The sequence below is a fragment of the Arachis stenosperma genome, chromosome 1 (assembly GCF_014773155.1).
Source record: "Arachis stenosperma cultivar V10309 chromosome 1, arast.V10309.gnm1.PFL2, whole genome shotgun sequence".
NCBI lineage: Eukaryota > Viridiplantae > Streptophyta > Magnoliopsida > Fabales > Fabaceae > Arachis > Arachis stenosperma.
In genome coordinates, this window is record NC_080377.1 from 82,984,041 (window position 1) to 83,007,355 (window position 23,315).

General features: G+C 35.7%; 1 protein-coding gene across 3 annotated transcripts; it reads right to left on the minus strand.

The window, feature by feature from the left end:
• Window positions 1–5,359: 5,359 nt before the first annotated feature.
• Window positions 5,360–9,252, minus strand: LOC130966191 (serine/threonine-protein kinase AFC2). Of its 3 annotated transcripts, XM_057890971.1 has the most exons (11): window positions 9,018–9,252; window positions 8,024–8,216; window positions 7,554–7,734; window positions 7,409–7,457; window positions 7,203–7,317; window positions 6,903–6,994; window positions 6,535–6,685; window positions 6,349–6,413; window positions 6,165–6,262; window positions 5,979–6,081; window positions 5,360–5,878 (listed from the first exon to the last, which is right to left on the minus strand). In XM_057890971.1, the coding sequence occupies exons 1-11, from the start codon at window positions 9,114–9,116 to the stop codon at window positions 5,732–5,734; spliced, it is 1,293 nt and encodes a 430-aa protein (XP_057746954.1). In that variant the 5' UTR covers window positions 9,117–9,252; the 3' UTR covers window positions 5,360–5,731. The 3 variants fall into 3 exon arrangements, with proteins under 3 accessions (XP_057746954.1, XP_057746961.1, XP_057746966.1); XM_057890978.1 differs by lacking the exon at window positions 8,024–8,216 and having other exon boundaries at window positions 9,018–9,245; XM_057890983.1 differs by lacking the exons at window positions 7,203–7,317; window positions 7,409–7,457; window positions 8,024–8,216; window positions 9,018–9,252.
• Window positions 9,253–23,315: the final 14,063 nt, after the last annotated feature.

Sequence of the window (23,315 nt, forward strand, 5' to 3'; positions counted from 1 at the left end):
AGTTTTATTGGGTGAGATTGGTTTGAAATGTAATTCGGTAGTAAAGATTTTTGGGATAACTTTGTTTGGCAATTCATCCCAAAATTCAGTCTCCATTTGGATAATGTTTGAATTTTTGAGTTGCCCTTGATGTGCTCAATTTCAAAATAAAAAACGCTTAAGATAGCTTGCCATCTAGCAAAATTTTGTTTTGATGCAAGATTTTTAACATCTTTTTGTAAGACTTCTTTGGCCGATTTGCAATCAACTCGGACCAAAAATTTTTGATTGAGTAAATCAAATTGAAATTTTGTGATGCACAAAACTATGGCTAAAATTTTTTTTTGATTGTGGAATAGATTTGTTGAGTACTATTCCAATGTTTTGATGTAAATGCAATGATACATTCTTTATCATGCAATTTCTGTTTTAAAATACCACCATATCCTAAATCAGATGCATCTGTTTCAACAATTTTGAATGCATGAGGAACAGGTAGGTAAAGACAAGGAAGATTGTGAACTTTGGTTTTAAGAAATCTGATGATTTCAGAATGTTTGTCAGTCCAGGGTGGAGGATTTTTCGTAAGCCGATCATGAAGAGGCTTAATAAGATTACTAAGATTTGGAATGAAATCCGAGACATAATTAAGACATCCTAGGAACCTCTGGAGCTGAGGTTTGTCAATGATATAATCTGGAAACTTTTCTGCAAACAAAATTAATCGTTCAATTGGGGTTATTGTTCCTTGGAAGATGATATGACCAAGAAAACGGATTTTTGTTTGAAAAAGGACAATTTTTTATTTGGAAACAGGAAGTCAATTTTTCTGGATGATGTACATAAAAGTTTTAACATGTTTGAAGTGTTCTTCTAAAGTTTGAGAAAAGATTAAGATATCATCTATGTAAATGATTGCAAAGTTTGAATATAGGTTGAAAATATCGTTAATATTTTTTTCAAATTCAGAAGGAGCATTTTTCAGACCAAAAGGCATTACATTCCATTCATATTGACCGAACGAAACTGTAAATGCAATTTTATATCTGTGAGATTCTTTGATTTGGATTTTCCAAAAACCAGATTTCATATCAAATTTTGGAAAGATATTTGCCGAGTTTAGCCTATTGAGCAAATCCTTTTTGTTTGGGATAGGATAACAAATCCATTGTAAAGCTTGATTTAAAGGTTTGTAATTGATGACAAGTCTAGGAGTTCCTCGTTCTATCTCAGCTTGCTTGTTGACATAAAAAGCTGAACAAGACCAAGGACTTTTACTTGGACAAATTAATCATTTGTCCAAAAGATCTTTAATCCCCTTTTGACAATACTACAAAAGCTGCTCATTCATTTGAATGGGGCGAGCTTTTGTAGGGATTTGTGATTCTTTAAAATCTTTTTCGTAAGGAAGATCAACAATGTGTTCTTTCCTTTTCCAGAAGGCATGAGGCAAATCTGAACAGATAGACTTTTCAATTTGGTTTAAAAAACTTTTGATTTTATCTTGAACCCATGGTTGGGAAAGTTGGGATTCAAGAGTTTTGAAAGAGATTTCTTCTTTCAAAAAATAAATCTGTTTGGTTTTGGATTCAATTTGGTTTAAAGCTTTCTGGGTTGGTGAGTCTAGAAATTCAAAGAAAGTTTCCTGTCCACCCACATAAGAGGTAATTCCAGGAAAATCTGCTAGGCATGGAAACAAAAGGATTATAAAAGGTGTCCCCAAGACTACATCATTTTTTATATCTTTTTCTATGATGAAATTAGTTGGAATTCTAAGATTACCCTTTTCAACAAAAGCATTGGATAATTTGAAATTGATTTTTAGTCTTTTACCCGTTATCGAGCTAAGACGTTCAGTAGTTTTTTCAAAATACTTTGTAGGGATCAGCCCTTCTTTAATACAATTTCAATATGCACCTGTGTCAAAGAGTGCGATGGTTTCAAGAACAAAATCTTTAACGACAATTCGGATATTAACACGGCATTTTATAAAAGAGAATATATTTATTAATCTCAAGATTTCTTTTTTATTATTGTCGTTAGAACTTTCATTTTCCTGTTTTTCAGAAAACTCAGGTTGTTTTTCAAGAGAGTCAAGTTCTACATTATCAGAATCTTCACCTTGCATTAATTGCAAGAGAATGAGTTGATGATCTTCTTGATTTCTTTTGATTTCTTGGATTTCCTTCTTAAGGTTGTTAACCTCAGTCTGGAGATCCTGAATGGTTATAAGACGAATAACTTGTTTTTCTAATTTTTTGAAAATGTGTTGGACATCATATTTATTGCTAAGGATAAGATTTTGGACTTCTTTTCCTTTTGTAAAGATTTTTTTTAATTTAGAAAGAAAATCTTTCTTTTGTTCCAGATCACCAATAGCCTCTATTGCTTCATATAAGAGATCTTGATCTTTGGATAAAACATTAATTTCCTTGACATTAGAATCTGAATATGATCCAATATCATCAACTTGGGTATTATTGATATCATCCGAAGATTCCGGTCCAGAATCATCATCTGAACTTTCAATTAAAAGATTGTTAATTTGTTCCTCAATTTGAGGATCAAGGTTCAGATTATTAATCTTTTCTTTTAACCGACAGTATTTACTAACATGTCCTGGTTTTTTTCATGTATAGCAAATAATGGGATTTTTCTGGGAATATTTTTGGAAATTCTTTTTACTTGGATTTTTGGAAACTTTTTCTAGATCTTCTGAAGTTTTTTTCAGGATTAGGTTTAAAAACTTTTCGATTAGGTGGTCTTTTAGATTTTCGTGGATGACAACCAGGAAGACCAAATTGTTCACAGAAAGTTTCCAAATCGATACGATTTTGTGTTTTCTCACGAGCAAGTTGCCGTTGGATTTTATAATTTTGACAAATCTTTAGATCAACTTTTTGGTCTGCATCATACATTCCCTATGAAGTACACATGACAAAATAGAATATTACAAAACAAAATTATAGTAAGATTATTTAAAAACAACGTAAGGATGACATCTTTTTGTTAATCATAAGCTAAAAGAAAAAAAAGTATGCACCTAATAATAAGCAATTAAAATAAACAAAAATTTTTAAAAAATATAAAAAAATGAAATGTATAAATAAACTAATAAAAAAATAAACTAATAAAATTAATTCATATATTTCGTTATCATATTTATTATGTTAAGATATCTTTTTAAAAAATAATAAGATCTTTTAAGAAATGTAAAATATAGCTTTTAAAAGAATTTTTTTAGTAGTTATATTTTCATTATTAAAAAACACACTAAAAAATAAAATAAATTTTTTTATTAAAAAAAATCTATTTTTTAACAACTTAATAACACTCAATAATTTAATTGTAATAACCAAATACATATTAACTATATACATTTATATATGTAAATGTAATTTTATTTAGAGAAATGTTAGGCATCCAAACATTTTTTAAATTAAGTTTTCAACCAAATTTTTACGTACTTCTTCTTTTTCGTATACAGGCTAGAACTTTTTCTTTCTCTTCTTTCGTTATCTTCGTTGTCATTATCTTCTTCTTTTGTGCGTTTCTTTTTTCAACATTGTTGTCGTGGTCGCTGTTGCCACCGTTGCCATCGTTGTCGTTGCCACTACCGCTGTCTTCTTGGAGGATTACATATCCAAACATTGACTCACCCAACTAATAAATACAATTATAGTAAAAATTTGTGTATTATGTGCAAAAATTTGTATGTTATATGCAAATATTTATGTGTTATATGCAAGAATTTGTATACTGTATCAATGAAATACGTATAATACATAAATTTTTGGAAGACTACTACCTAGAACATTGACTCACCCAACTAACAAAATATATTGTGTGCTATGTGCAAAAATTTGTGTTGTGTGCAAGTTTGTATATTGTACCAATGAAGTACATACAACACATAAATTTTGGTGTATAACACAAAAATCTTGATGTATAACATAAAAATTTTGATGTAACAGAGAAATTTTTGGAGGACTACATATCTAGAATATTTGACTCAACCAACTAACAAAATATTTGCAACAAAAATTTGTGTGCTATGTGCAAAAATTTATATATTGTACCAAGAAAATATAAACATATAAATTTTAGTGGATAGTATAAAAATCTTAGTGGATAGCATAGAAATTCGGACGTCTACACTCCTAAAACATTGACTCATTCAACTAACAAAATATATTCGTAACAAAAATTTATGTGATATATCGATAAGTTTGTGTTATGTGCAAAATATTATGCTATATTTCGAAAATTTGTGTTATATCAATAAATTTTGTGTGTTTTTCAATAAAAATTTGCATACTGCAAAAAACGCAAAAAAAAAATAGTGATATATGCATGCATTTTTTTTATTAGGCTTTACACCAACTGTGTTAGACTTTATTAACAAAACACTTGTATATGTAGTATGAGTCTTTTATTTATTAGTAATTCGTTGAGTAAAGCTTCAAGAAACATTAAAATTGATTTAAATCAGATTTTAATTATAATTGTGAAAGTGTGTCGAATTACTTCACAATTCACATTATTTTACCTCAGAAAAGAAAAAATAAAAAAAAATTGCTTCACGTTATAGTTTTGGTTGCTTCTTTATGTCGTAACATTGAAATCATTGCTCACGTGAAAAAGATGAACATTACTTATGGGTTGCGAGTCATCAAAGTTACTCATTAATATAAAATATTTGTTAGAATATAAATACATATTAAAAATAAATTAAATTATATATATATTTATATACAAATATATTGGTAACTGATTTTAGTAATTGATTTTGATACGAATAACATTTTTATTAATTATAAAATAGCCAATTCTATTCCGTGATAAGGTCCAAAAATTTTTTTTTCAGGAAAAAGCGGCAACCAACAAGGCAACAACGACGTATTTCCATTTTCTCTTTTTTTTTAATAAACAGTTTACTTATCTTGTCCTTACCATTATTAATTAATCACATACCCCAGCTGATGTTTCACATTTGAAAATTCTTTTTAGTTTCGGTCTTATTAATTAACTAACCTTATGAATTTATTAACTAATTGCGGCTCCTAGGTATAGTTAAATTAGGCTGCACAGAACGCTAAAATAACAACGCAGAAACACAATTATATTTGACAAATAAAACATACAAAAACTTATCTAAAAATACTAAATTAATATATTTTAAGACAATACCATTAAAAGCCACAACTACTATTTATTTTTTCATTCACTATTTTTATTAAATTTTTATAATTATATTCTTTATTATTATATTTTTTTTCTTAAATTTTTTTGTATAAAAAGTTAAACTAGACTTTCATAAAGACGCTAAATTTTATATCTTTTATCTTCATATCTCAATGTCCTGATCTCGAAACCAATAGCAGCCTTAGATACGATGAGAGTTTCCAATTAGAAATCACAAGGTGGAAATACTTCAACAAAAGCTCCAAGGTGAAAAATAGCAAGTGGCGACAACTTAAAACTTCTGAAAAATGAGATTTAACACAGCTTTTCTTCTATATTACATTGATTTCAGACTTGGGCTAATGATAGTATATTCTATCAAAATTTGTGAAGAAATAACAATCAAAGCGCTGGCTATATCCACGCTTTTGTCAAGGGGTAGATAAAAGTATTTACAGGGACTGGCTCCAAATCCACCCCCCCCCCCTTTTTGCCTGGCAACAGTTGTGGTCATATTTGCCCTTGATTTCAAGGGAGAATAGGCATGCGAGTGTGATGGGGTGGATCATCATCTCCGTAGGTAATCTCTCATGAAGAAAGAATGTCTTAGAGCTTCCCTGGCTGTAAGCCTTTCTGAGGGATCATATCTAAGCAATCCCTGCAAGAGGTGTATAAGATCACCAGCGGAGTGATCAACATGCTGCATGATAAGGTTCTGCAATTATTTGAAGAGAATAATAGTCAGATCATACCCATTAAAATCATCCACGTTCCTTCATCAAGTTCTGAAAGCTAAGTATAATAACTATACAGACCTGTAGCCTAGGAAGCTTCATTACGGCTTTAATACTATCCCTCGAGGTTGCACCTTCTGGCCAGTCTAATCTACCCCTTCTAATGTACTTTTCAGCATGTCGGCTAAGCATATGCCAAGAAAATATTCAGTCATATGTTGCTAAAGATCAATAAATGACAGCATAGTCAAGCGGCTAATGACTTACTCTACTCTCTTCAGCATGTGCTGAGGTAGTGGTCCAAGCACCCTCTCCATCATGGCAAGGTGCTCTAAATTCTCATGGGTCTGAAACAAAGCTTCACCCTGCAATAGAAGCTCACACCTTAAGATCATGCAATAATGCTTCATAAATGTGCTTTGAAGCAAAGTTTTCAAAGGGCTAGACATACAGTGCATAACTCAACCAATATACACCCCACACTCCAAATATCACACGGGTAACTCCAGCCCAGTCCTACAAATCATACAAAAATCAAGTATAACAATGTTATCATAACCATGTGATTTATCAACCAGAAAAAACAATTTCCTATGCAAGGCAGACATTTTTTCTACAGAAGTTGATTTGTACATACCAAGGATAACTTCAGGTGCCCTATAGTGTCGAGTTGATACAATGTAATTCTGATCTTCTCGCTCATAAGTCGTGCTGCCAAAATCAATAACCTTTATAGCACTTGACTTGGGCACTCTCTTGAAATAAGAACTTGGTGATCTTGATGAACTCTGTTCAAATACAACAGATGTCAGTGACTGAATGACTGAATCTACTGTTATCAACAAAAATGGAATCTCCAGGCTTGAATAAGATTTTCAATCATATATTTGGAACAGAAATTTTTATTTTAAATGATTAAGTATGTAGACAAGTTTGGAAGTCAGTTTACTTTTATCTTTATAGATACTAAACATATGTCTGAAATAGAGCAGAAACAAGAAGTACCTTGTAATCAGGAACTTTGACATACTCGGGAGAAACTAGAAGTATGTTTTCAGGCTTCAGGTCAGTATGGATCATTCGCAAATCATGCATGACTGCAAGTTTTTAGAGGAAGCAACACAAATAGTAAGTTCACCCATAGCAACAAAAATAATAGTCTGATGACACATCTACAACAACCTTCTATGGATCAATGCAAATTAGTTTGTATAATCAGCAGCTAATGATTATTTATGAAGCGAGATTATTTGTATGCTTAAATAGGGAAGAAGTATATAAATAGCTTAAAAGGAAACTACACACATGCTACACATTCCAACAGTTGTCTGCCAATCTCACGGACAAGATCAATGGGAAATGAGCGATAATTGTTTTTCCGAAGAAAATCGTATAAGCTTGGTCCAAGTTTCTCAAAGACCTGTTAAAACCATTTAAATTCACCGACATCTTAACCCCCATGTTATGTGTATTGGGGAAAACAATCCATCACAAATCAATCAAATACTTACAATACAGATATGATTACGATAGTCAAACCAGTTCCGTATTTGCACACAACTGCAAGGAATAAGCCCATTTAACATATGCAAAGGAATTAAATATTTCCATGGTACAAACATAGGTGGATAACAAAATAATGCCAAAAGTACTTACCGATTGCCACCTTTATCGTGTTTACCAAGCTGCTGCAGCACCTCAATTTCAATCATGGCTGCTTCCCGATACTTCTTTACCCCACGAACAATTTTAATGGCAACCATTTCCTTCCTTTCTCTGTCCCAGCATTCTAAGACCTGTCCAAATGTTCCTTCACCCATTTTGCTATGAATCTTGTCTACAACCACAACAAAGAAGAGTGTGAGCTATGAAGCATTCATAGTTCTCAAACAACAACAACAAACATCCGGGGACCCAACTTAAACTCCTATACCCCAAACAGGTTTACATAGTATTAACTACACAAATTGAAGTCCAGATCAGATAGTTAATGGACTGAGGATGCATGGACACCTAAATGCCAAGTTTTCCAGCAAACAATGACACATCCAAGAAACAAAATAAAGCATGATGAGACCATGACATATATGAATATAAATTTCTTAATGATGGTAAAGTGTAATTACAGCGAGAAGTTAAATTTTCTCCAAGCTCAAAAATGTAATGGCCATCTTTGTCATCATCTCGCTGAGGGGGAGAACCATTTCGAGCAACACCCTTAACAGAAAGAGAACTACTGGTATGTTCTGAGGGACCCCATGAAGGAGCATAGCTTGAAATAGTTCCAACCTCTTGTCCACAAAATAATCCTACCTGAGCCTACACATAGCCATCCATTCATGCACCACCAAGAGTTAAAACAAAAAAATCTCGCCCACCAACATGAACTAGACAACCCCTATATAAAATGCCCTTAAACCATCTCAGATTGTTTCAAATAAAACAGTATACACATCATCCGTGCGGTGAAATAAGCAAGCTTTCACCGATACACACATTAATCATCCAAAAATGTATAAAAAAATAATACCGATAACAATAAAATCAATAATGGAGCAACCCAGAATGCAACAATTTACATAAGATAGCTCATCAAGTTTATTTTCAGCACAAAAGACATTGTTTGCTAGGATCAACCACAAATATTAATATATTAAGCTTCGGCATAACGGGTAAGAGCACAAAAAGGCTAGTTTTCACCAAATGCCTTAACAAGTGTATTCCTGTAAAAACGAAAAAAAACCTCCATAGCCAAAAGCAAAATTAGATCCATCATAGCATGTTTCACATGTTTTCAGTAACAATACATATAGATAAACGAAGACCACAAATACCGTAATCTAAGATAAACCGATCAACAGATCAAATATAAAGTCAACTATCGTCGAAAACTGAATCAATTCATCTCCAAAACATCAATTAAACGACCAAAATCTACCAGATCTAACAAAAAACAACAGAACAATTGTTATACAAAATTTTATTGGGAAACGAGCAGAACAACGTTACCTGAACCCAACATACCTAATCTACAAAAATTTTCACCAGATCTACATCCAGAAAGGAAAAATCAAAGGAAAAGGATATCAGATCTGAAATTTCGGGATCAGATTTATTTACCTTCGGGGCCTCAGGGATATCCCAGCCTAATCTAGCTCTCTTTCTTGGGCGTCGATCCATGTGAGGTTGGGGGAATCCAAAGACGCGCTCCATCTCCATGATCTCTATGAACTGCGAAAACTTCAGAAGAGAAAATTGAGGTGAAAGATAAAGATGAAAGAAGAAAGACACGCTTTTTTGTTTTCGGTTTGCTTTCTCGCGAGGATAGCGTTTCTGAGGAACCCTAGTTTTGATGCAAGGCTAATAATGATGACCATGGAGGTTGTTGAGATGAAATCTAACCATACACGTGTCGCGTTGTTGTAGCATCTAGTTGAGTGGATCGTGCTGTCAACTATGGACTGTGGTTAAGATTTGGGCCACGACTTAACTGCGGTTTGGTTAGGTTTGGGGTAGCTGGAATGGAATAATTGAGATTGGAATGGAATCAATGGATATGCTGGTAAGGGACGGGATTAGGATGCTTTAATTTTTTTTTTTTTGACAGGAAAAGTGCGTATTTCATTCAAATGGGCCAAGGATATCTAGCCGAGCTAGATTTTGAACATTGTTTGGAGTTTCTTTCATTCACACTTGATTTAGATTGGTCCGTGTCAATTGGGCTAATTCATGAGTAACTCTATTTCCATGACAAAAAAAAAAAAAGAGTAACTCTATTTTTTATTCTTTTAACATGACTAAAAGAAATGTTCTTGAAATTTCCAAAGCTTTGACTTCTAGGCTTTCAACCTTCTCTTCTCGCTCATTCCCGACTAATGGCAACCTTCATTAGTCCGGTATTATAGTTTTTTTGAACCTACTTCAATTTCAACCCTCATCAAATCCAGATACCAATCCAATGAGTTCGATGATATTTCCTAGAGCTTGAACTAAAACAAGTGTCATCAATTCTACTTTATTTAAGATCATTCACTACATCCAAATTACTACTCTCCAAAATAATTTGTGTGAAACAACAATACTTGGCTAAACTTATCCAAGAGACGTTGTATAGGCCTTAGCCATTTGGGCCTTTAATGGAAAGAGAATCGTCTAGGTTGTTGAAGTTAAAATACGGCCTAATAGCGAATTCTGCCTTGTGCATGCAGCAACTTATTGGCCAGGGTAGACCCTTAAATGGAGCTCCGATCCGCGACGGATTAATCCTTGACCTATCGGGCTGGGGGATACTGTGGGCAACCAAAAAAAAAATACGGCCTAATAGTCTTTAGCTATTATGTCATCCCCTCCTTTACTCCGGTTGGTTGTTGCTGTGTCTGTATTAATTTTGATCAGGTTGGTTGGTCGAGTTCTCAGTTCTGCCTAATTTGAGTTATATGATCTTGTTGCAATTTTCTCTCTTCTTCAGTGGCATGCACTGCCCAGAATTTAGAACAGGTTTTCACTGCATTTTTTATTTCCTCCTCTATCGATCTCTCTCTACCTTCGAACACCAGAATGTTCCTTGCTCTCCAAAGTTATTGTAATAGGAAACAGAACCTCGATTTCTCCTTTTCTTCCAATTATTTCAACATGCAGATTATCCATTCTCTCATATCAGTTCCTTGGGATGTTTCTGTGTGCAGTGTGAAGGGAGTTACAAACCAAAATCTTTTGGCAAAGTTGCAGTCTCTTAGATGGTGGCTCTCGGTTTCGTCCTCCGTCCGACATCGAGTGCATATGGGTGAGTCGTTGATTCCTCTTCTGGTCAGACTTCTCTGTAACACCCCTACCACACAGAATTTTATGCTTAAGTCGTAAAATAGAGGTGGTGAGGTATCACAACCTCTAAAATAAAATATACACATAGTAATAGTTGAAAAAAATTTGTAATGAGAAGCCTTGAAGGAAAGCTTAAGCCAAAGAGTCACAAAAAGAAAAGCACATCGCTCACGTAAATGGAAACTTGGATAGGAAGAAATAGTAAAGATATATATACATAAAGAGCGGATTATAAAAAAATACAGAATATTGGAGCGCAAAATTTAACTCCGCACAATTGAATCGGCAAGTTGATGAACAGAAAAATTGATGGTTTAAAATTTCACAATAAATTCTCATTGCAAGTATAGTTTCTAAACCAACAAATAATTCTCTCATACAAAAATTTGGTTGTCACAAGTAACAAACCCCAATAAAAATAACCGAAGTATTCAAACCTCGGGTCGTTCTCCCTAGGAATTGCAATAAGATGTTCTTGTTATTGGATATGAAGTATATTTTGGAGTTTTGTAGTAAGAGACAAGAAATATAAATGGCAAAGGAAATGAACTAACAATTGAGAAAGCTCTTGGCAAGGTATGAGAATTAGTTAACCTCTAACTATGAAGAAAAGTCAAGTGGATATCAACTTGAGACCACGAGTCCTAGTCTAATCATGATGAAAGACTAGCTTTAGTGATAATTCAAGTCAACTAGCAACTTCCAATTATCAATCAACAAGAGAGTTTGATAATTCAAGTGTCTCCAATTACTCAACATAGGCCAAGAGAAGAGAAACCTAACTCATAACTAGAAGAAGCATTTCATCAAACACATAAAAGACAATAAAGGCAAATATTATAAATTGCAAGAATTAAAAGAACTACAACTAATCAAGGCAAGAGATAAATAATAGAAAACTAAAGCAAGCATTAAAAGACATGAAAACAATAAATTGCATTAAAAAAAATGTAGATCTACAAAATAATTCATGAACTACAACTAACAATACAAGAGAATTACAAGAGGGGTAGAATGCTACAACTACAAGAGAACAATTAAAGATGAAAAAGGAAAATTAAAGCAAAAGAGAATAAGTAGAAGAAGTAGATCTAGATCTAAACTTAATCCTAATTCTAGAGAGAAGAGAGAGCTTCTCCATTTCTTCATGAATTCTCCATTTCTACATGCTTTTTCTTCATTCCCTCAATCTAATCTTTGCCTCCTAAACTTAAAATCACTTATCAAACATATCAAGGGATCTAATGGAATCAAAGTGAATTAAATTTAGCTATTTTAAGACCTAAAAAGCATGTTTTCACTCTTAAGCACAATTAAAGGAGAATTTACAAAACCATGCTATTTTAGTGAATAAATGTGAGAAAAATTGACAAAACCCTTTAAATTCAACACAAGATAAACCCTAAAAATGGGGTTTATCCCAAGTGCACCGGGTCGTCCAAGTAATACCTCAGGTGAGTGAGGTTCGAATACCACGAGGATTGTTGGATTAAGCAAGCAATGGCTACTTTGTAAATCTTAGTCAGGCGATTAGAAAAGATGGTTGTTTGTTTGAAAGCATAAACAAAATAATAAATAACGAAATACCAGATTGATATAAAGGAAACAATGATAATGATCTAGTTAAGGCTCCAGAGATGCTTATTCTTTTCGGACTAACTTTTCTTATTGTCTACTTCAATAACGAATGATTCATTCAATGGCAGCCGTAAGTGATTAACTCATGTTCTCTCATCAAGTTAATCTCTTCTAAACCGTAGTAGTCTACCATATTTGAGCAACTCATGTCCTCTCATCAAGTTAACTCATGGTTTCTCACTATAGTTGAAGATGAAGCCCTAAGCAATCCGCTCCCCTTTGTGATCATACTCAAAACGCCACAGACAAAGCTGGATCTTCCGGATCAGAGAATGCTGCTTTTTTGACTCTAGACTTAGTGCCACAAAGACCTCAGTAACCCACGGCCAACGGGATTTCATGTCACATATCCAAAGTCAGCCCAGGTACTCTCTTGGAATCTGCGATATATTCTCTGGCTGTAATTGAATGCTATCCAGGTCAAGACTCGCACGGAACCCATGTAGAATAGGGATGAATGTCACGTTTCACCCCCAATTCATAAGATTGAAGAACGAAAATGCATCAGAGAATAGAATCAGACATGTATTAAAATAGAGACAGTAATATTATTAATCCATGGGAATCAACAGAGCTCCTAACCCTAACTTAGGAGGTTTTTTTGCTCAAAGCTTATAGAAAATAATAGTGAAAAGGTACGAAAGGGCAAAGATCTCTAACAAGGGTTATCTTTGTTCTATTTATACTAATATGATAATGAAAAGAATACATAAATATGATAAACTAGTCTAGAGGTGCGAAAATCTACTCTTGGGCCCACTTTGGTTGAATGCTTGAGCTGAGTGAAAGAGCAAAACCCGTCGGTTTAGAATTTCTTATTGGTTAGAGGAAATAACTTCATTGGAAGTATAGTTCCAAACCGACAAGTAATGCTCAATCAAAGTTTAATTTCGGTTGTCACAAGTCCAACCCAATAAAAATAAACGAGAGTATTAGTCCCAGGTCGTCTCTCAAAGGAATTATAGTGAGGTATATGTGCTATTGGTTATGGTATCCAAGGGGTGGGTTGTTGATAAAAGGGCAAGAAAATAAATGACAAGAAAAGTAAAGCAAACAATTAAAGAAAACAATTAATAAAGAGAGACATTCATGGCAAGGATTGAGAATCAAGGCTTTCTATCCTAGTCACTAATCATATTACAATAATTATCAAGAGCTAATCCTATTTAGTCATCTCCAACATAGGAAGAAGGTATAATGTTATCTTCACTTGAGAGAAAGTCAAATAAGACTAGTTAATCTCAATCCAAAAGTCCTAATAAACTCAATAATCGAATTAGCAAGAGATTAGAGTCAATGGAAACAATATTAACTAACAACTCTAGATCACCAACCTAAGTTAGGTATCAATGACTCAAGATTGCCCAATTTCTCTTTCCAAACCAAGAATGCTCAAAAAGCTACTCTAACATCTAACCAAGCATTTTGTCAAACACTTGGAAGGCATGAAATGAAAGCATGGTAAATTGTAAGAAATATAAATTCTACAACTATCAATTGCAAGGAAACAATAACAACAACTCAATTAAACAATAAAGGAAAATAAAACATGAATTACATTAAATGAAAAAGGAAATTAACAAGAGTGCTCATAAACATAAAAGTGGCATAAAAGAAAAATTAACAAAAGAACTAAGAATAAAGATGTAAGAACAAGAAATTGTAAAGAAAACAAGATGAAAACAAGAAATTAAACCTAAATCTAAAAGAGAAATTAACCTAAGAACCCTAATTCTAGGGAGAAGAGGGATATTTTGTCTCTAGAAAACTAACCTACATGATCCTAAGCTAATCTAATTGTTTCTCCCTTTGTCCAATCTTGAATTCTGTATCAAATAACCTCATAAATGAGTTGGATTTGGGCCTGGGCAGCTCAGAAATCGCCCCCAGCGTATTCACTTTAATGAGGTCACGTGCTACTTGTGACACGCGCGCGTGGACAATGCGTGCGCGCCGCTGGCAGATTTCCTTCTCACGCGTACGCGTGGGTGACGCGTGCGCGTGGCCTTCAATTCTTTAAATGCTCATTTCTTTATGAATTCTCCACTTTGCATGCTTTTTTCTTCACTTCTTCCATCCAATACTTGCCTTATAAATCTAAAATCACTCAACAAACATATTAAGGCATCGAATGGAATTAAGGTGAATTAAATTTAGCTATTTTAAGGCCTAAAAAGCATGTTTTCACACTTAAGCACAAATTTAGGGCGAATTACAAAACCATGCTATTTCATTGAATAAATGTGAGATAAGTTGATAAAATCCCCTAAATTAAGCATAAGATAAACCACAAAATTGTGGTTTATCAAACCTCCCCACACTTAAACTAAGCATGTCCTCATGCTAAACTAAGAAAGAGACAAAGGGTATCAACATTTATTCAATGCAATCTACTTACATGCAATCTATCTAAATGAATGCAACTACTTGGTCAAAATAAATCAATTTTCAAGAAAGTATATATGAACATGAGGGCTAAAGGTGTTAACAACCAAGTCAAATCCATAATTGAATTGAGTTATTGAATAGAATTTTACAAACTTGCAAGAAAATAGATGATCATAGGTGAAAACATGTAATTGAGCGATCGAACCCTCACCAGATGTGTATCCACTCTAGTCACTCAACTGTATAGGGTTGATTCACTCAATTCTCCTCTAATCATGCTTTCTAAGATTTGTTTTTCATCTAACAATCCACAATTATTCCATGTATGCATACAAATAACATGAGGTCTTTCCACAAGGTTGTAATGGGGCTAGGGTCAAGGTAGGGTTGTATAAGGTTAAGTGAGCTTGAAATTTGAATCTTTGATTGACTTAAGCTCCCACCTAACCTATATAACAACCTAAACGATTCTAAAGTAAACCTAACTACTCATTCTTCACTTTTTCACACACTCATGCTTTCTCTTTTTTATCACAACCCATATACATTTATTATTATTGAACTTCACTTTGGGACATTTTGTCCCCTTTTTATTGCTTTTCTTTTTCTTTCTTTTTTTCTTTTTCTATATTTTTTTCTTTTTATTTTCCTTTTGTTTTTTTCTTTTTCTTTTTGATGAATTATATACAAAGATACCAATGCATATGGTTTAAACATAATTAATACATGAGTATATACCCAATTCCCAATATTTTCATCAAAACTACAAAATACACATTTACCCCAACCAATGTTCCCAATTCTCCCACAATTAAATGATAAACACTCTCGTTAGCTTAAGCTAATCAAAGATCCAAATTAAGGATATTTATTATTTTTCACTTTAAGGCTTGTGATGTGCTAAAATTAAGAACAAAAGGGGTTTAGCATAGGCTCAAAGTTGGCTAATAATGGAAGATAAAAAGGTAAGGCTATTTGGATAAGTGAGCTATTTAAAACGATGGTCTCCATCATATAAGTGCATTTATACACAAAATAATTGACTTAAAGAATCAAACAAATCAAAGATTGCAATCATAGGAAGAGAATAATACACACAAGAATGAAGATAGTGGTTATATGATGTAACCACACAATTAGGCTCAAAACTCACATGCTTATGTGTTCTTAGCTCAAAAATAATGTTCCATAATATATAATTCAAGCAAGTTCTAAAAAAAATTTCAATCAATTGGGGTGCCCTATAGATAAAATCCTTGGAAAACTTCATTATTTTGACTAAGCTTATTATATATATATGCAAAATAAGAAAATGCATCTAAAAATTCCTAAAAGACCTAAAAATGAAATACGAAAGTGTTGGGATTAGAAATTGTCACAAAAAAATGCTGATTGGTCGGATGACCTCCCTACACTTAAAAGTTTGTACCATCCTCGGTGTATTCAAAGATGAGCAAGGGGGTACAGCAACTTTCCGGATTGCCACCTTCAGCTGGTGGATCAACCGGTGCTGTATGTTCTTTTTCCCGCTAACGTTCTTGTTTATGATGACTCGTCCATGAAAAATAGAAAATAGCACCGTAAGATGAGAAAATGCAAAAGCAAGGAAGCGTAAATTGTTGGAATGGGGTAAATCACTATAATTGAGTAAGTGAATTAGTGTGACATTAATGAAACAAGTGTGTGAGTTCTAAGTTGCATGCGGTTTAGAACACTTAAACTAGCATAGAGAGCTATGTCACAATTACACAAAAGAAGCATGCACTTCACTCATTCTAGTGTGCTTGAGATACTTCGAAGAGAACTTGTAGATTAAGACAACCAAACAAGCAATAAAGAAGCATAAAAGCATTCAAGCAAAAATCCATCAATTGTGAATTGGATAATGAATGGGCATAGATTGATGTACAAGGTAACCTAGTGAACCAATTGAAATATAAAGCTCACACATCAAATAATGACACATATTGAAGTTTGTTTGCAACACCTAAGTGACATAGAGGTGGAATACATGGGTGCTATGCAACTTAGGAAAAAGAAGGTAGCAATTAAACTCAATCACATAGCAAGCATGGTCCACAAAGCTTTACAAAGCTCAAAAATATGTCACTAAGTAAGCTTTCGATCCAATTCCACAATTCCAAAATCTCAGTGCATGAAATAGGTGATGTGAATAAGGGTCGATTATAAACAAGCATCACCTAACAAAAAATGCATTGATAATACACAATTGCCTAACAATGGATCATGAATGCATGATGGCCAAAACATGCAATTCAAAAGAGTTAAGATGCTTGAAGGCAATGTCACATGTACTCGGTATTCAAAAAGGTTAAGAATCAAGAACTCAAAACCAAGTGACAAAATATAACCTCAATAAGGGACTCCAACAATGACGATTAACAACAATGATGTTAAAACAACATCTTATTCGTAATCAGCAGCATTAAACAGAAAACAATATTAATAATCGTCCACTTATAATGAAAAACAGAAAAATAAACATAAATTAAAGTAAATAAACAACTAACTAACTAACTAACTAAAAGAAATGGTGATAGATGATGATTGGTGGTTGGTGCGCGAAATTGTGAACTATACTTTTTCACAACTCTCATAATCCCTGGTAATGGCTCCAAAAACTTGGTGCGCTCAATACCATGGCATTACACAACTTCGCACAACTAACCAGCAAGTGCACTGGGTCGTCCAAGTAATAAACCTTACGTGAGTAAGGGTCGATCCCACGGAGATTGTTAGTATTGAAGCAAGCTATGGTCATCTTGTAAATCTTAGTCAGGCAAACTCAGATATATATGGTGATGAACGAAAATAACATAAAAGATAAAGATAGTGATACTTATGTAATTCATTGGTAGGAACTTCAGATAAGCGCATGAAGATGCCTTCCCTTCCGTCTCTCTGCTTTCCTACTGTCTTCACCCAACCCTTCTTACTCCTTTCCATGGCAAGCTCGTGTAGGGTCTCACTGTTGTCAGCAGCTACCTCCCATCCGCGCAGTGAAAGCTAATGCACACACTCTGTCACAGTGCTGCCAATCACCAGTTTGGTTCCCTCCCCTACCGGAATAGAATAACTCTTTTGCGTCTGTCACTAACGCCCAGTAGGTTACAGGTTTGAAGCACGTCACAGTCATTCAATCATTGAATCCTACTCAGAATACCACAGACAAGGTTAGACCTTCCGGATTCTCTTGAATGCTGCCATCAGTTCTTGCCTATACCACGAAGACTCTGATCTCACGGAATGGTTGGCTCGTTTGTCAGGCGAGCACTCGGTTGTCAGGCGATCAACCATGCATCGTGCAATCAGGAATCCAAGAGATATTCACTAAGCCTCAAATGCGTGTAGAACAAGAATGGTTGTCAGTCACCTTGTTCATGAGTGAGAATGGTGATGGGCGTCAATCATCACCTTCATCATGTTGAAGAACAAGTGATATCTTGGTAAAAGAACAAGCGGAATTTGAATGAAAGAACAATAGTAATTGCATTAATACTCGAGGTACAGCAGAGCTCCACACCTTAATCTATGGTGTGTAGAAACTCCACCGTTGAAAATACATAAGCATAAGGTCTAGGCATGGCCGAATGGCCAGCCTCCCAATGATCTAAGAACTAAAATGTCCAAAGATGATCTAGAGATCTAAAAGTGATCAAAAGATTTTTATACAATAGTAAAAGGTCCTACTTATAAGAAACTAGTAGCCTAGGGTGTACAGAAATGAGTAAATGACATAAAAATCCTCTTCCGGGCCCACTTGGTGTGTGCTTGGGCTGAGCAATGAAGCAATTTCGTGTAGAGACTCCCCTTGGAGTTAAACGCCAGCTTTAGTGCCAGTTTGGGCGTTTAACTCCCAATTAGGTGCCAGTTCCGGCGTTTAACGCTGGAATTTCTTGAGGTGACTTTGAACGCCGGTTTGGGCCATCAAATCTTGGGCAAAGTATGGACTATTATATATGCTGGAAAGCCCAGGATGTCTACTTTCCAACGCCGTTGAGAGCGCGCCAATTGGGCTTCTGTAGCTCCAGAAAATCCACTTCGAGTGCAGGGAGGTCAGAATCCAACAGCATCTGCAGTCCTTTTGAGTCTCTGGATCAGATTTTTGCTCAGATCCCTCAATTTCAGCCAGAAAATACCTGAAATCACAGAAAAACACACAAACTCATAGTAAAGTCCAGAAAAGTGATTTTTAATTAAAAACTAATAAAAATATACTAAAAACTAACTATATCATATCAAAAACATACTAAAAACAATGCCAAAAAGTATACAAATTATCCGCTCATCACAACACCAAACTTAAATTGTTGCTTGTCCCCAAGCAACTGAAAATCAAATAAGATAAAAAAGAAGAGAATATGCAATGAATTCCAAAAACATCTGTGAAGATCAGTATTAATCAGATGAGCGGGGCTTTTAACTTTTTGCCTCCGAACAGTTTTGGCATCTCACTCTATCCTTTGAAATCCAGAATGGTTGGCTTCTTTAGGAACTTAGAATCCAGATAGTGTTAATGATTCTCTTAGTAAAGTATGATGATTCTTGAACATAGCTATTTATTGAGTCTTGGCTGTGGCCCAAAGCACTCTGTCTTCCAGTATTACCACCGGATACATACATGCCACAGACACATAATTGGGTGAACCTTTTCAGATTGTGACTCAGCTTTGCTAAAGTCCCCAATTAGAGGTGTCCAGGGTTCTTAAGCACACTTTTATTGCCTTGGATCACAACTCTTATTCCTTTCTCTCTTTTTTTTTTCGTTTTTTTTTGAAATGCTTTTTCTTGCTTCAAGAATCATTTTATTGATTTTTCAGATCCTCAGTAACATGTCTCCTTTTTCATCATTCTTTCAAGAGCCAACATTCATGAACCACAAATTCAAAAGACATATGCACTGTTTAAGCATACATTCAGAGAACAAAAATATTGCCACCACATCAAAATAATTAAACTATTATAAAATTCAAAATTCATGCAATTCTTTCTTTTATCAATTAGGCACGTTTTTATTGAAGAAAGGTGATGGATTCATAGGACATTCATAACTTTAAGGCATAGACACTAAGACACTAAGACACTAATGATCATAAGACACAAACATGGATAAACATAAGCATTAAAATTCGAAAAACAGAAGAACAATAACAAGGAAATCAAAGAACGGGTCCACCTTAGTGATGGCGGCTCTTTCTTGCTCTTGAAGATCCTATGGAGTGCTTGAGCTCCTCAATGTCTCTTCCTTGTCTTTGTTGCTCCTCCCTCATGATTCTTTGGTCTTCTTTAATTTCATGGAGGAGAATGGAGTGTTCTTGATGCTCCACCCTTAGTTGTCCCATGTTGGAACTCAACTCTCCTAGGGAGGTGTTTAATTGCTCCCAATAATTTTGTGGAGGAAAGTGCATCCCTTGAGGCATCTCAGGGATCTCTTGATGAGAGGGGTCTCTTGTGTACTCCATCCTTTTCTTGGTGATGGGCTTGTCCTCATCAATGGGGGTATCTCCCTCTATGTCAACTCCAACTGAATAACAGAGGTGACAGATGAGATGAGGAAAGGCTAACCTTGCCAAAGTGGAGGTCTTGTCCGCCACCTTATAGAGTTCTTGGGCTATAACCTCATGAACCTCTATTTCTTCTCCAATCATGATGCTATGGATCATGATGGCCCGGTCTATGGTAACTTCGGACCGGTTGCTAGTGGGAATGATTGAGCATTGTATGAACTCTAACCATCCTCTAGCCACGGGCTTGAGGTCATGCCTTCTCAATTGAACCGGCTTTCCTCTTGAATCTTGCTTCCATTGTGTGCCCTCTTCACATATGGTTGTGAGGACTTGGTCCAACCTTTGATCAAAGTTGACCCTTCTAGTGTAAGGATGCTCATCTCCTTGCATCATAGGCAAGTTGAACGCCACCCTCACACTCTCCGGACTAAAATCCAAGTATTTCCCCCGAACCATAGTGAGATAATTCTTTGGATTCGGGTTCACACTTTGGTCATGGCTCTTGGTGATCCATGCATTGGCATAGAACTCTTGAACCATCAAGATTCCGACTTGTTGAATGGGGTTGGTGAGTACTTCCCAACCTCTTCTTCGGATCTCATGGCGGATCTCCGGATATTCACCCTTTTTGAGTGAAAAGGGGACCTCGGGGATCACCTTCTTCAAGGCCACAACTTCATAGAAGTGGTCTTGATGCACCCTTGAGAGGAATCTATCCATCTCCCATGACTCGGAGGTGGAAGCTTTTGCCTTCCCTTTCCTCTTTTTAGAGGTTTCTCCGGCCTTGGATGCCATAAATGGTTATGAAAAAGCAACGCTTTTACCACACCAAACTTAAAATGTTTGCTCGTCCTCGAGCAAAAGAAGAAAGAAGAGAGTAGAAGAAGAAGAAATGAGGAAGAGGGAGATGGTAGTGTGTTCGGCTAAGAAGGGTAAGAAAGGGTGTTTAGGTTGTGTGAAAATGAAGAGTTGAAGAAGGGTATTTATAGGAGAGAGGGGGGGTAATGGTTCGGCCATGGAGGGTGGGTTTGGGAGGGAAAGTGGTTTGAATTTGAAGGGTGAGGTTGGTGGGGATTTATGAAGGATGGATGTGAGTGGTGAAGAGAAAGATGGGATTTGATAGGTGAAGGGTTTTTGGGGAAGAGGTATTGAGGTGATTGGTGAATGGGGGAAGAAGAGAGAGAGTGATGGTAGGGTCCTATGGGGTCCACAGATCCTGTGGTGTCAAGGAAAAGTCATCCCTGCACCAAATGTTGCTCAAAATCACGTTTTGAGCCATTTCTGGCGTTAAACGCCGGGCTGGTGCCCATTCCTGGCGTTTAACGCCAGGTTGTTGCCCTTTACTGGCGTTTAACGCCAGTCTGGTGCCCCTTTCTGGCGTTAAACGCCCAGAATGGTGCCAGACTGGGCGTTAAACGCCCAACAGCTAGCATTACTGGCGTTTGAACGCCAGTTTCTTCTCCTCCAGGGTGTGCTGTTTTTCTTCCTGTTTTTCATTCTGTTTTTGCTTTTTTCATTGTTTTTGTGACTTCTTATGATCATCAACCTACAAAAAAGATAAAATAACAAAAGGAAATAGTTAACTATAAAACATTGGGTTGCCTCCCAACAAGCGCTTCTTTAATGTCATTAGCTTGACAGAGGACTCTCATGGAGCCTCAGAGATACTCAGAACCGTGTGGGAACCTCCCAACACCAAACTTAGAGTTTGAATGTGGGGGTTCAACACCAAACTTAGAGTTTGGTTGTGGCCTCCCAACACCAAACTTAGAGTTTGACTGTGGGGGCTCTGCTTGGCTCTGTTTTGAGAGAAGCTCTTCATGCTTCCTCTCCATGATGATAGAGGGATGTCCTTGGGCCTTAAACACCAAGGATTTTCCATTCACTTGAATGATCAACTCTCCTCTATCAACATCAATCACAGCCTTTGCTGTGGCTAGGAAGGGTCTGCCAAGGATGATGGATTCATCCATGCACTTTCCAGTCTCTAGGACTATGAAATCAGTAGGAATGTACTGGTCTTCAACTTTAACCAGAACACCCTCTACAAGTCCATGGGCTTGTTTTCTTGAGTTGTCTGCCATCTCTAATGAGATTCTTGCAGCTTGCACCTCTAAGATCCCTAATTTCTCCATTACAGAGAGGGGCATGAGGTTCACACTTGACCCTAAGTCACACAAGGCCTTCTTGAAGGTCATGGTGCCTATGGTACAAGGTATAGAAAACTTCCCAGGATCCTGCCTCTTTTGAGGCAGTTTCTGCCTAGACAAGTCATCCAGTTCTTTGGTGAGCAAGGCAGGTTCATCCTCCCAAGTCTCATTTCCAAATAACTTGTCATTCAGTTTCATGATTGCTCCAAGGTATTTAGCAACTTGCTCTTCAGTGACATACTCATCCTCTTCAGAGGAAGAGTACTCATCAGAGCTCATGAATGGCAGAAGTAAGTCCAATGGAATCTCTATGGTCTCATTTTGAGCCTCAGATTCCCATTGTTCCTCATTGAGGAACTCAGAGGAGATTGGTACACGCCCACTGAGGTCTTCCTCAGTGGCGTCCTCCTCCTCTTTTTCCTCTCCATATTCGGCCATGTCTATGGCTTTGCACTCTCCTTTTGGATTTTCTTCTGTATTACTTGGGAGAGTACTAGGAGGGAGTTCAGTAACTTTCTTGCTCAGCTGACCCACTTGTCCTTCCAAATTTCTGATGGAGGACCTTGTTTCATTCATGAAACTTTGAGTGGTCTTTATTAGATCAGAGACCATTGTTGCTAAGTCAGAAGTATTCTGCTTAGAACTCTCTGTCTGTTGCTGAGAAGATGATGGAAAAGGCTTGCCATTGCTAAACCTATTTCTTCCACCATTATTGTTGTTGAAACCTTGTTGGGGTCTCTCTTGATTCTTCCATGAGAAATTGGGGTGATTTCTCCATGAAGAATTGTAGGTGTTTCCATAGGGTTCTCCTAGGTAATTCACCTCTTCCATGGAAGGGTTCTCAGGATCATAAGCTTCTTCCTCAGATGAAGCCTCCTTAGTACTGTTTGGTG